We start from the raw sequence: 12,908 nt of genomic DNA on the forward strand, positions 1-12,908 counted from the left end.
AGTACTACTACTACAGTACCACTACTACTACTACAGTACCACTACTACAGTACTACTACTACTACTACTACTACTGCAGTACTACTCCTACAGTACTACTACTACAGTACTACTACTACTACTACTACAGTACTACTACAGTACTACTACTACTACAGTACCACTACTACTACTACAGTACTACTACTACAGTACTACTACTACTACTACAGTACCACTACTACTACAGTACTACTACTACTACTACTACTATTTCAGTACTACTACTACTACTACTACTACTACAGTACTACTACTACTACTACTACTACTGCTACTACTACACTACTACTGCAGTACCACTACTACTACTACTGCTACTACTACACTACTACTACAGTACTACTACTACTACTACTACAGTACTACTACTACTACTACTACTATTTCAGTACTACTACTACAGTACTACTACTACTACTACTACTATTTCAGTACTACTACTACAGTACCACTACTACTACTACAGTACCACTACTACAGTACTACTACTACTACTACTACTACTACAGTACCACTACTACTACTACAGTACTACTACTACAGTACTACTACTACAGTACTACTACAGTACTACTACTACTACAGTACCACTACTACTACAGTACCACTACTACTACAGTACTACTACTACTACTACTACTATTTCAGTACTACTACTACTACTACTACTACTACAGTACTACTACTACTACTACTACTACTGCTACTACTACACTACTACTGCAGTACCACTACTACTACTACACTACTACTACAGTACTACTACAGTACTACTACTACTACTACTACTATTTCAGTACTACTACTACAGTACTACTACTACTACTATTTCAGTACTACTACTACAGTACCACTACTACTACTACAGTACCACTACTACAGTACTACTACTACTACTACTACTACTACAGTACCACTACTACTACTACAGTACTACTACTACAGTACTACTACTACTACTACTACAGTACTACTACAGTACTACTACTACTACAGTACCACTACTACTACTACAGTACTACTACTACAGTACTACTACTACTACTACAGTACCACTACTACTACAGTACTACTACTACTACTACTACTATTTCAGTACTACTACTACTACTACTACTACTACAGTACTACTACTACTACTACTACTACTGCTACTACTACACTACTACTGCAGTACCACTACTACTACTACTGCTACTACTACACTACTACTACAGTACTACTACTACTACTACTACAGTACTACTACTACTACTACTACTATTTCAGTACTACTACTACAGTACTACTACTACTACTACTACTATTTCAGTACTACTACTACAGTACCACTACTACTACTACAGTACTACTACTACTACAGTACCACTACTACTACTACAGTACCACTACTACAGTACTACTACTGTGTGTTGTTGTGTTGTTGTGTGTCTGGTGGAGCAGAGGATCAGGGATGAACACAGCGACTCTCTGGAGGGCGCCCTCATCAGGCTGGAGGAGGAACAGCAGAGGTGTGTCAACATGTTTAGCTGATGTTGTGAGGACGTGTGTGTGTGTGTGTGTGTGTGTGTGTAACCAGCATGTGTGTTTATGTCCAGGTCCGTCGGTCTGGCCGACACCAACGCTCTGCTCCGACAGCAGCTCAGCCAATCAGAGCAGGACAACCAGGACCTGAGGGACCGCCTCCAGAAGCTGACGGCTGATTGGACAAGAGCCACGGAGGAGGCGGGGCAGAGGGAGGCTGACTGGCAGAGACAGGAGGAGGTCTGTTTGATTGACAGGTGGTTCTCACTGAGCCGCCTTTAGTTCACACCTGTTAATGTGGTAATGTGTGTGTGTTACTGTGTGTTACTGTGTGTTACTGTGTGTTAATGTGTGTTAATGTGTGTGTGTTACTGTGTGTTACTGTGTGTTAATGTGTGTGTGTTACTGTGTGTTAATGTGTGTGTGTTAATGTGTGTTACTGTGGTAATGTGTGTGTGTTACTGTGTGTTACTGTGTGTTAATGTGTGTGTGTTACTGTGTGTTAATGTGTGTTAATGTGTGTGTGTTAATGTGTGTGTGTGTTAATGTGTGTGTGTTACTGTGTTACTGTGTGTTAATGTGTGTTAATGTGTGTGTGTTAATGTGTGTGTGTTACTGTGTGTTACTGTGTGTTACTGTGTGTGTGTTACTGTGTGTTACTGTGTGTTAATGTGTGTGTGTTAATGTGTGTTACTGTGTGTTACTGTGTGTGTGTTACTGTGTGTGTGTTAATGTGTGTGTGTTAATGTGTGTTAATGTGTGTTAATGTGTGTTAATGTGTGTGTGTTACTGTGTGTGTGTTACTGTGTGTTACTGTGTGTTAATGTGTGTGTGTTAATGTGTGTTACTGTGTGTTATTGTGTGTGTGTTACTGTGTGTGTGTGTTAATGTGTGTGTGTTACTGTGTGTTAATGTGTGTGTGTTAATGTGTGTGTGTTACTGTGTGTTACTGTGTGTTAATGTGTGTGTGTTACTGTGTGTTACTGTGTGTTACTGTGTGTGTGTTACTGTGTGTGTGTTACTGTGTTACTGTGTGTTAATGTGTGTTAATGTGTGTGTGTTACTGTGTGTTACTGTGTGTTAATGTGTGTTAATGTGTGTGTGTTAATGTGTGTGTGTTACTGTGTGTTACTGTGTGTTAATGTGTGTGTGTTAATGTGTGTTACTGTGTGTTACTGTGTGTGTGTTACTGTGTGTGTGTTAATGTGTGTGTGTTACTGTGTGTTAATGTGTGTTAATGTGTGTGTGTTAATGTGTGTGTGTTAATGTGTGTGTGTTAATGTGTGTGTGTTACTGTGTTACTGTGTGTTAATGTGTGTTAATGTGTGTGTGTTAATGTGTGTGTGTTACTGTGTGTTAATGTGTGTTACTGTGGTAATGTGTGTGTGTTACTGTGTGTGTGTTAATGTGTGTTAATGTGTGTTACTGTGTGTTACTGTGTGTTACTGTGTGTGTGTTACTGTGTTACTGTGTGTTAATGTGTGTGTGTTACTGTGTGTTACTGTGTGTGTGTTACTGTGTGTTACTGTGTGTTACTGTGTGTTACTGTGTGTGTGTTACTGTGTTACTGTGGTAATGTGTGTGTGTGTTACTGTGTTACTGTGGTAATGTGTGTGTGTGTTACTGTGTTACTGTGTTAATGTGTGTGTGTTACTGTGTGTTAATGTGTGTGTGTTACTGTGTGTTACTGTGTGTTACTGTGTGTGTGTTACTGTGTTACTGTGGTAATGTGTGTGTGTGTTACTGTGTTACTGTGGTAATGTGTGTGTGTTACTGTGTTACTGTGGTAATGTGTGTGTGTTACTGTGTGTGTGTTACTGTGTGTTACTGTGTGTTACTGTGTGTTACTGTGTTACTGTGGTAATGTGTGTGTGTGTTACTGTGTTACTGTGGTAATGTGTGTGTGTTACTGTGTGTGTGTTACTGTGTGTTACTGTGTGTTACTGTGTGTTACTGTGTGTGTGTGTTACTGTGTTACTGTGGTAATGTGTGTGTGTTACTGTGTGTTAATGTGTGTGTGTGTTAATGTGTGTGTGTGATTGTGTGTGTGTTAATGTGTGTGTGTTACTGTGTGTTACTGTGTGTTAATGTGTGTGTGTGTTAATGTGTGTGTGTGTTAATGTGTGTGTTAATGTGTGTGTGTTACTGTGTGTTACTGTGTGTTAATGTGTGTGTGTTAATGTGTGTTACTGTGTGTTACTGTGTGTGTGTTACTGTGTGTGTGTTAATGTGTGTGTGTTACTGTGTGTTAATGTGTGTGTTAATGTGTGTGTGTTAATGTGTGTGTGTTACTGTGTTACTGTGTGTTAATGTGTGTTAATGTGTGTGTGTTAATGTGTGTGTGTTACTGTGTGTTAATGTGTGTTACTGTGGTAATGTGTGTGTGTTACTGTGTGTTACTGTGTGTTACTGTGTGTTACTGTGTGTGTGTTACTGTGTGTTACTGTGTGTGTGTTACTGTGTTACTGTGGTAATGTGTGTGTGTTACTGTGTGTTACTGTGTGTGTGTTACTGTGTTACTGTGGTAATGTGTGTGTGTTAATGTGTGTGTGTTACTGTGTGTGTGTTACTGTGTGTTACTGTGTGTTACTGTGTGTGTGTTAATGTGTGTGTGTTACTGTGTGTTACTGTGTGTAATGTGTGTTACTGTGTGTTACTGTGTGTTAATGTGTGTTAATGTGTGTGTGTGTTAATGTGTGTTAATGTGTGTGTGTGTTAATGTGTGTGTGTTAATGTGTGTGTGTTACTGTGTGTTACTGTGTGTAATGTGTGTTACTGTGTGTTACTGTGTGTTAATGTGTGTTAATGTGTGTGTTACTGTGTGTTACTGTGTGTTAATGTGTGTTACTGTGTGTTACTGTGTGTTAATGTGTGTTACTGTGTGTGTTACTGTGTGTGTTACTGTGTGTTACTGTGTGTTAATGTGTGTTAATGTGTGTGTTACTGTGTGTGTTAGTGTGTGTTACTGTGTGTGTTACTGTGTGTTATTGTGTGTTAATGTGTGTTACTGTGTGTGTTACTGTGTGTGTTAATGTGTGTTAATGTGTGTTACTGTGTGTTAATGTGTGTGTTACTGTGTGTGTTAGTGTGTGTTACTGTGTGTGTTACTGTGTGTTAATGTGTGTGTTAATGTGTGTTATTGTGTGTTACTGTGTGTGTTACTGTGTGTGTTACTGTGTGTTACTGTGTGTTAATGTGTGTTACTGTGTGTGTTACTGTGTGTGTTACTGTGTGTTAATGTGTGTTAATGTGTGTGTTACTGTGTGTGTTACTGTGTGTTAATGTGTGTTATTGTGTGTTACTGTGTGTGTTACTGTGTGTGTTACTGTGTGTTAATGTGTGTTAATGTGTGTGTTACTGTGTGTGTTAGTGTGTGTTACTGTGTGTTACTGTGTGTGTTACTGTGTGTTATTGTGTGTTAATGTGTGTGTTACTGTGTGTGTTACTGTGTGTGTTACTGTGTGTTAATGTGTGTTATTGTGTGTTACTGTGTGTTACTGTGTGTGTTAATGTGTGTGTTAATGTTTGTGTTACTGTGTGTTACTGTGTGTGTTACTGTGTGTTATTGTGTTACTGTGTGTGTTACTGTGTGTTATTGTGTGTTACTGTGTGTTACTGTGTGTTAATGTGTGTTATTGTGTGTTACTGTGTGTGTTAATGTGTGTGTTAATGTTTGTGTTACTGTGTGTTACTGTGTGTGTTACTGTGTGTTATTGTGTTACTGTGTGTGTTACTGTGTGTTATTGTGTGTTACTGTGTGTTACTGTGTGTTATTGTGTTACTGTGTGTGTTACTGTGTGTTATTGTGTGTTACTGTGTGTTAATGTGTGTTATTGTGTGTTACTGTGTGTTACTGTGTGTGTTAATGTGTGTTACTGTGTGTTATTGTGTGTTACTGTGTGTGTTAATGTGTGTTAATGTGTGTGTTACTGTGTGTGTTATTGTGTGTTATTGTGTTACTGTGTGTGTTACTGTGTGTGTTACTGTGTGTTATTGTGTTAATGTGTGTGTTACTGTGTGTTAATGTGTGTGTTATTGTGTGTTACTGTGTGTGTTACTGTGTGTGTTACTGTGTGTTATTGTGTTAATGTGTGTGTTACTGTGTGTGTTAATGTGTGTGTTACTGTGTGTGTTAATGTGTGTGTTACTGTGTGTTATTGTGTTACTGTGTGTTAATGTGTGTTAATGTGTGTGTTATTGTGTGTTACTGTGTGTGTTACTGTGTGTGTTATTGTGTGTTAATGTGTGTTAATGTGTGTGTTATTGTGTGTTACTGTGTGTGTTACTGTGTGTGTTATTGTGTGTTACTGTGTGTTACTGTGTGTGTTACTGTGTGTTAATGTGTGTTAATGTGTGTGTTATTGTGTTAATGTGTGTGTTACTGTGTGTTAATGTGTGTGTTATTGTGTGTTACTGTGTGTGTTACTGTGTGTGTTACTGTGTGTTATTGTGTTAATGTGTGTGTTACTGTGTGTGTTAATGTGTGTGTTAATGTGTGTGTTACTGTGTGTGTTAGTGTGTGTTATTGTGTGTTAATGTGTGTGTTACTGTGTGTGTTACTGTGTGTTACTGTGTGTTAATGTGTGTGTTACTGTGTGTGTTAGTGTGTGTTATTGTGTGTTAATGTGTGTGTTACTGTGTGTGTTACTGTGTGTTACTGTGTGTTAATGTGTGTGTTACTGTGTGTGTTAGTGTGTGTTATTGTGTGTTAATGTGTGTGTTACTGTGTGTGTTAGTGTGTGTTATTGTGTGTTAATGTGTGTGTTACTGTGTGTGTTATTGTGTGTTAGTGTGTGTTATTGTGTGTTAATGTGTGTGTTACTGTGTGTGTTACTGTGTGTGTTACTGTGTGTTACTGTGTGTTAATGTGTTTGTTACTGTGTGTGTTACTGTGTGTTAATGTGTTTGTTACTGTGTGTGTTACTGTGTGTGTTAGTGTGTGTTACTGTGTGTTAATGTGTGTGTTAATGTGTGTGTTACTGTGTGTGTTATTGTGTGTTAATGTGTGTGTTACTGTGTGTGTTACTGTGTGTTACTGTGTGTTAATGTGTTTGTTACTGTGTGTGTTACTGTGTGTTAATGTGTGTGTTACTGTGTGTTACTGTGTGTGTTAATGTGTGTTATTGTGTGTTAATGTGTGTGTTACTGTGTGTGTTATTGTGTGTTACTGTGTGTGTTACTGTGTGTTATTGTGTGTTAATGTGTGTGTTACTGTGTGTGTTACTGTGTGTTACTGTGTGTTACTGTGTGTTAATGTGTGTGTTACTGTGTGTTACTGTGTGTTACTGTGTGTTAATGTGTGTGTTACTGTGTGTGTTATTGTGTGTTACTGTGTGTGTTACTGTGTGTGTTATTGTGTTAATGTGTGTGTTACTGTGTGTTACTGTGTGTGTTACTGTGTGTGTTATTGTGTGTTAATGTGTGTGTTACTGTGTGTTACTGTGTGTGTTACTGTGTGTGTTATTGTGTGTTAATGTGTGTGTTACTGTGTGTGTTAATGTGTGTGTTACTGTGTGTGTTATTGTGTGTTACTGTGTGTGTTACTGTGTGTGTTATTGTGTTAATGTGTGTGTTACTGTGTGGAGGTCCGGTCCGGTCCAGCGGGGCAGAACCAGGTCCAGCTCATGTCGGTGTGGAGGTCCGTGGTCGCTCTGAGACGACACTGTCACACAGTGAAAACAGCTGCAGACAGGTACGGTCATGTAACCAATCAGAGACATCCACCTGTGTCACCGGGGCTCAGCTGACCACTGTCTGATCTCTGATTGGTCCGTCTGCAGGGACCTGTGGCAGCTCAGGGCAGAGTTCTGTCGTCTCTCCTCCTCTCTCCTCTCCTCCTGTGAGTCCGTCTCCTCCTCCCTGAGACTCTCCGCTCCTCAAAACGAGTCCTCCTCTTTGTCCTCCACGCTGCTCCTCCCTCCTGCGGACTCCTCTGCACCTCCTCTCATCTCTTCCTCCACCCTAGGGACCTTCTCCTTGGAGGAGCTGAAGGAGGAGGAGAGGCAGGAGGAGAAGGAGAGAGAACTTTCACAGCTGCAGCAGCGGTAAGGTTTCTCCTCAGGTATGGTTCAGGAGGTGGAGGTTCATACTCATCACCTCCCTCTCACTCTCTCGTTCAGGGTGGAGGAGCTCTCTCGCTCACTGCAGGCTGAGTCCAGTCAGAGGGAGGAGAGAGAGAAGGAGGTGGAGAGACAGAGGGAAGCAGAGAGGAGCCTCCAGTCTGTCAGTCAGGCTGTCATCAGACTGGTGAGTCAGCTCCTCCTCCTACACTGTGCTCCTTCAAGGAGCTGCAGGTGTAGTTACAGGTGTAGTTACCGGTGTAGTTACCGGTGTAGTTACAGGTGTGGTCTCAGGTGTGGTCTCAGGTGTAGTTACAGGTGTGGTCTCAGGTGTAGTTACAGGTGTGGTCTCAGGTGTGGTCTCAGGTGTGGTCTCAGGTGTAGTTCTGGGTGTGGTCTCAGGTGTAGTTCTAGGTGTGGTCTCAGGTGTAGTTCTAGGTGTGGTCTCAGGTGTAGTTCTGGGTGTGGTCTCAGGTGTGGTCTCAGGTGTAGTTCTGGGTGTGGTCTCAGGTGTAGTTCTAGGTGTGGTCTCAGGTGTAGTTCTGGGTGTGGTCTCAGGTGTAGTCTCAGGTGTAGTTCTGGGTGTGGTCTCAGGTGTCGTTCTAGGTGTGGTCTCAGGTGTAGTTCTGGGTGTGGTCTCAGGTGTAGTTCTAGGTGTGGTCTCAGGTGTAGTTCTGGGTGTGGTCTCAGGTGTCGTTCTAGGTGTGGTCTCAGGTGTAGTTCTGGGTGTGGTCTCAGGTGTAGTTCTAGGTGTGGTCTCAGGTGTAGTTCTGGGTGTGGTCTCAGGTGTAGTTCTAGGTGTGGTCTCAGGTGTAGTTCTGGGTGTGGTCTCAGGTGTAGTTCTGGGTGTGGTCTCAGGTGTAGTTCTAGGTGTGGTCTCAGGTGTAGCTCCAGGTGTTTTTCTGGGTGTGGTCTCAGGTGTAGTTACAGGTGTAGTTCTAGGTGTGGTCTCATGTGTGGTTACAGGTGTGGTCTCAGGTGTGGTCTCAGGTGTAGTCACAGGTGTGGTTACAGGTGTGGTCTCAGGTGTGGTCTCAGGTGTAGTCACAGGTGTAGTTACAGGTGTAGTTCTGGGTGTGGTCTCAGGTGTAGTTCCAGGTGTAGTTCTAGGTGTGGTCTCAGGTGTAGTCCTGGGTGTGGTCTCAGGTTTAGTTCCAGGTGTAGTTCCAGGTGTAGTTCTGGGTGTGGTCTCAGGTGTAGTTCTGGGTGTGGTCTCAGGTGTAGTTACGGGTGTGGCCTCAGGTGTAGTTACAGGTGTGGTCTCAGGTGTAGTTACAGGTGTGGTCTCAGGTGTAGTTCTGGGTGTGGTCTCAGGTGTAGTTCTGGGTGTGGTCTCAGGTGTAGTTACAGGTGTAGTTCTGGTTGTGATCTCAGGTGTAGTTCTGGGTATGGTCTCAGGTGTAGTTACAGGTGTAGTTCTGGGTGTGGTCTCAGGTGTAGTTACAGGTGTAGTTACAGGTGTAGTTCTGGGTGTGGTCTCAGGTGTAGTTCAGGGTGTTGTCTCAGGTGTAGTTACAGGTGTGGTCTCAGGTGTAGTTACAGGTGTGGTCTCAGGTGTAGTTCTGGGTGTGGTCTCAGGTGTAATTACAGGTGTAGTTCTGGGTGTGGTCTCAGGTGTAGTTACAGGTGTAGTTACAGGTGTAGTTCTGGGTGTGGTCTCAGGTGTAGTTCAGGGTGTTGTCTCAGGTGTAGTTACAGGTGTGGTCTCAGGTGTGGTCTCAGGTGTAGTTACAGGTGTGGTCTCAGGTGTAGTTCTGGGTGTGGTCTCAGGTGTAATTACAGGTGTAGTTCTGGGTGTGGTCTGAGGTGTAGTTACAGGTGTAGTTACAGGTGTAGTTCTGGGTGTGGTCTCAGGTGTAGTTACAGGTGTAGTTCTGGGTGTGGTCTCAGGTGTACTTCTGGGTGTGGTCTCAGGTGTAGTTCTGGGTGTGGTCTCAGGTGTAGTTCTAGGTGTGGTCTCAGGTGTAGTTACAGGTGTAGTTCTGGGTGTGGTCTCAGGTGTAGTTACAGGTGTACTTCTGGGTGTGGTCTCAGGTGTAGTTCTGGGTGTGGTCTCAGGTGTAGTTCTAGGTGTGGTCTCAGGTGTAGTTACAGGTGTAGTTCTGGGTGTGGTCTCAGGTGTAGTTACAGGTGTAGTTACAGCTGTAGTTCTGGGTGTGGTCTCAGGTGTAGTTACAGGTGTGGTCTCAGGTGTACTTCTGGGTGTGGTCTCAGGTGTAGTTACAGGTGTAGTTCTGGGTGTGGTCTCAGGTGTAGTTCTGGGTGTGGTCTCAGGTGTAGTTCTGGGTGTGGTCTCAGGTGTAGTTCTAGGTGTGGTCTCAGGTGTAGTTACAGGTGTAGTTCTGGGTGTGGTCTCAGGTGTAGTTACAGGTGTAGTTCTGGGTGTGGTCTCAGGTGTACTTCTGGGTGTGGTCTCAGGTGTAGTTCTGGGTGTGGTCTCAGGTGTAGTTCTAGGTGTGGTCTCAGGTGTAGTTACAGGTGTAGTTCTGGGTGTGGTCTCAGGTGTAGTTACAGGTGTAGTTACAGCTGTAGTTCTGGGTGTGGTCTCAGGTGTAGTTACAGGTGTGGTCTCAGGTGTACTTCTGGGTGTGGTCTCAGGTGTAGTTACAGGTGTAGTTCTGGGTGTGGTCTCAGGTGTAGTTACAGGTGTAGTTACAGGTGTAGTTCTGGGTGTGGTCTCAGGTGTAGTTCTGGGTGTGGTCTCAGGTGTAGTTACAGGTGTGGTCTCAGGTGTGGTCTCAGGTGTAGTTACAGGTGTGGTCTCAGGTGTAGTTCTGGGTGTGGTCTCAGGTGTAGTTACAGGTGTAGTTCTGGGTGTGGTCTCAGGTGTACTTCTGGGTGTGGTCTCAGGTGTAGTTCTGGGTGTGGTCTCAGGTGTAGTTCTAGGTGTGGTCTCAGGTGTAGTTACAGGTGTAGTTCTGGGTGTGGTCTCAGGTGTAGTTACAGGTGTAGTTACAGCTGTAGTTCTGGGTGTGGTCTCAGGTGTACTTCTGGGTGTGGTCTCAGGTGTAGTTACAGGTGTAGTTCTGGGTGTGGTCTCAGGTGTAGTTACAGGTGTAGTTCTGGGTGTGGTCTCAGGTGTACTTCTGGGTGTGGTCTCAGGTGTAGTTCTGGGTGTGGTCTCAGGTGTAGTTCTAGGTGTGGTCTCAGGTGTAGTTACAGGTGTAGTTCTGGGTGTGGTCTCAGGTGTAGTTACAGGTGTAGTTACAGCTGTAGTTCTGGGTGTGGTCTCAGGTGTACTTCTGGGTGTGGTCTCAGGTGTAGTTACAGGTGTGGTCTCAGGTGTAACTGTAGCTGTGGGTGAAGCAGTGACTGTGTCTCTGTGTCCAGTCCAGGGTCCTGATGAGCAGTGGGCGTCCTCTGAGCGTCTCCACGGACAGCGTCCTCAGCCTGGATCTGTCCTCTCTGCTGTCTGTCCTGTCTCAGGCTGAGAGTGTCCTCCAGTGGAGACACGAGGAACTGCAGGTCAGTGACTGACTCTGAACGCTGCAGGTCAAAGGTCACAGAAGTCTCACTGAGTCTGTGTCTTCAGGGGGCGGAGCTTACAGCACGACGCCTCAGAGAGGACACGACGTCTCTGCAGCTACAACTGGAACATCTGGAGGAGGACAACCAGAGGCTGGACGCACACACACACAGCACACAGCTGGAGCTACACAGGTACACAACACAATACACAACACAGTACACACACAGGTACACAACACAATACACACACAGGTCCACAACACAGTACACACACAGGTACACAACACAATACACACAGTTTCACAACACAATACACACACAGGTACACAACACAATACACACACAGGTACACAACACAATACACACACAGGTACACAACACAATACACACACAGCACACAGCTGGAGCTACACAGGTACACAACACAATACACAACACAGTACACACACAGGTACACAACACAATACACACACAGGTCCACAACACAGTACACACACAGGTACACAACACAATACACAACACAGTACACACACAGGTACACAACACAATACACACACAGGTCCACAACACAGTACACACACAGGTACACAACACAATACACAACACAGTACACACACAGGTACACAACACAATACACACACAGGTCCACAACACAGTACACACACAGGTACACAACACAATACACAACACAGTACACACACAGGTACACAACACAATACACAACACAGTACACACACAGGTACACAACACAATACACAACACAGTACACACACAGGTACACAACACAATACACACACAGGTCCACAACACAGTACACACACAGGTACACAACACAATACACAACACAGTACACACACAGGTACACAACACAATACACACACAGGTCCACAGCACAGTACACACACAGTTTCACAACACAATACACACACAGGTACACAACACAATACACACACAGTTACACAACACAATACACACACAGGTACACAACACAATACACACACAGCACACAGTTGGAGCTACACAGGTACACAACACAATACACAACACAGTACACACACAGGTACACAACACAGTACACACTCAGGTACACAACACAGTACACACACAGGTACACAGGTGGACGTGGGGTGGATCATGTGACTCGTGGACATGGGCTTCTCAGGGAGAAGGAGGAGACGTCTTCTCTACGTCAGCAGCTGGAGGAGCTGAAGAGAGACAATGACAGACTGAGGACAGAGAGAGACAGACAGGAGGACAGGAACAGAGAGCTGGAGACACAGATACACCAACGGTACTTCACTGTCCTCTACTGTCCTGTATTGTCCTGTATTGTCCTCTCCTGTCCTACATTGTCCTCTACTGGTTGTGTTTCAGAGCTGAGACTGATCTGCTGGAAAACATCCAGGTGTCAGAGAGAGAAACTTCTCATCGACTAGAGATCCAGAGTCTGAAGGTAGAAACTCTGTGAAGACGTCTCAGATTAAACTACGATGTCCCACAGAGCTCAACATAACCCTTTGTCCTCCTGTCGTCCTGCAGGCGGCACTGGAGAGACAGCAATTGGACAATCAGAAAGCAGAAGAAGCAGCTGCCGAGGCCAGAGACGCCCTACACAAGGTACAGGTGTCCTGGAGTAGACCTTCACAATAAAACCTGGAGTAGACCTTCACAATAAAACCTGATGTAGACCTTCACAATAAAACCTTAGAGTAGACCTTCACAATAAAACCTTAGAGTAGACCTTCACGATAAAACCTGGAGTAGACCTTCACAATAAAACCTGGAGTAGACCTTCACAATAAAACCTGGAGTAGA

At 43.9% G+C, this 12,908-nt stretch overlaps 1 protein-coding gene across 1 annotated transcript in view; it reads left to right on the forward strand.

The window, feature by feature from the left end:
• Positions 1 to 12,908, forward strand: part of LOC311488728 (uncharacterized protein) — a 37,013-nt gene that overhangs the window by 8,455 nt on the left and 15,650 nt on the right. The window contains exons 5-14 of the mRNA XM_084545579.1: positions 1,486 to 1,553; positions 1,641 to 1,806; positions 7,152 to 7,258; positions 7,347 to 7,610; positions 7,686 to 7,812; positions 10,956 to 11,090; positions 11,158 to 11,967; positions 12,026 to 12,384; positions 12,468 to 12,546; positions 12,633 to 12,710. Of these exons, the coding sequence (XP_084401705.1) occupies positions 1,486 to 1,553; positions 1,641 to 1,806; positions 7,152 to 7,258; positions 7,347 to 7,610; positions 7,686 to 7,812; positions 10,956 to 11,090; positions 11,158 to 11,967; positions 12,026 to 12,384; positions 12,468 to 12,546; positions 12,633 to 12,710 (2,193 nt within the window). The remainder of the gene's footprint in view (positions 1 to 1,485; positions 1,554 to 1,640; positions 1,807 to 7,151; positions 7,259 to 7,346; positions 7,611 to 7,685; positions 7,813 to 10,955; positions 11,091 to 11,157; positions 11,968 to 12,025; positions 12,385 to 12,467; positions 12,547 to 12,632; positions 12,711 to 12,908) is intronic.

This window comes from Chelon labrosus (genome assembly GCF_963514085.1).
Source record: "Chelon labrosus genome assembly, chromosome: 5".
NCBI classification, from domain to species: Eukaryota; Metazoa; Chordata; class Actinopteri; order Mugiliformes; family Mugilidae; genus Chelon; species Chelon labrosus.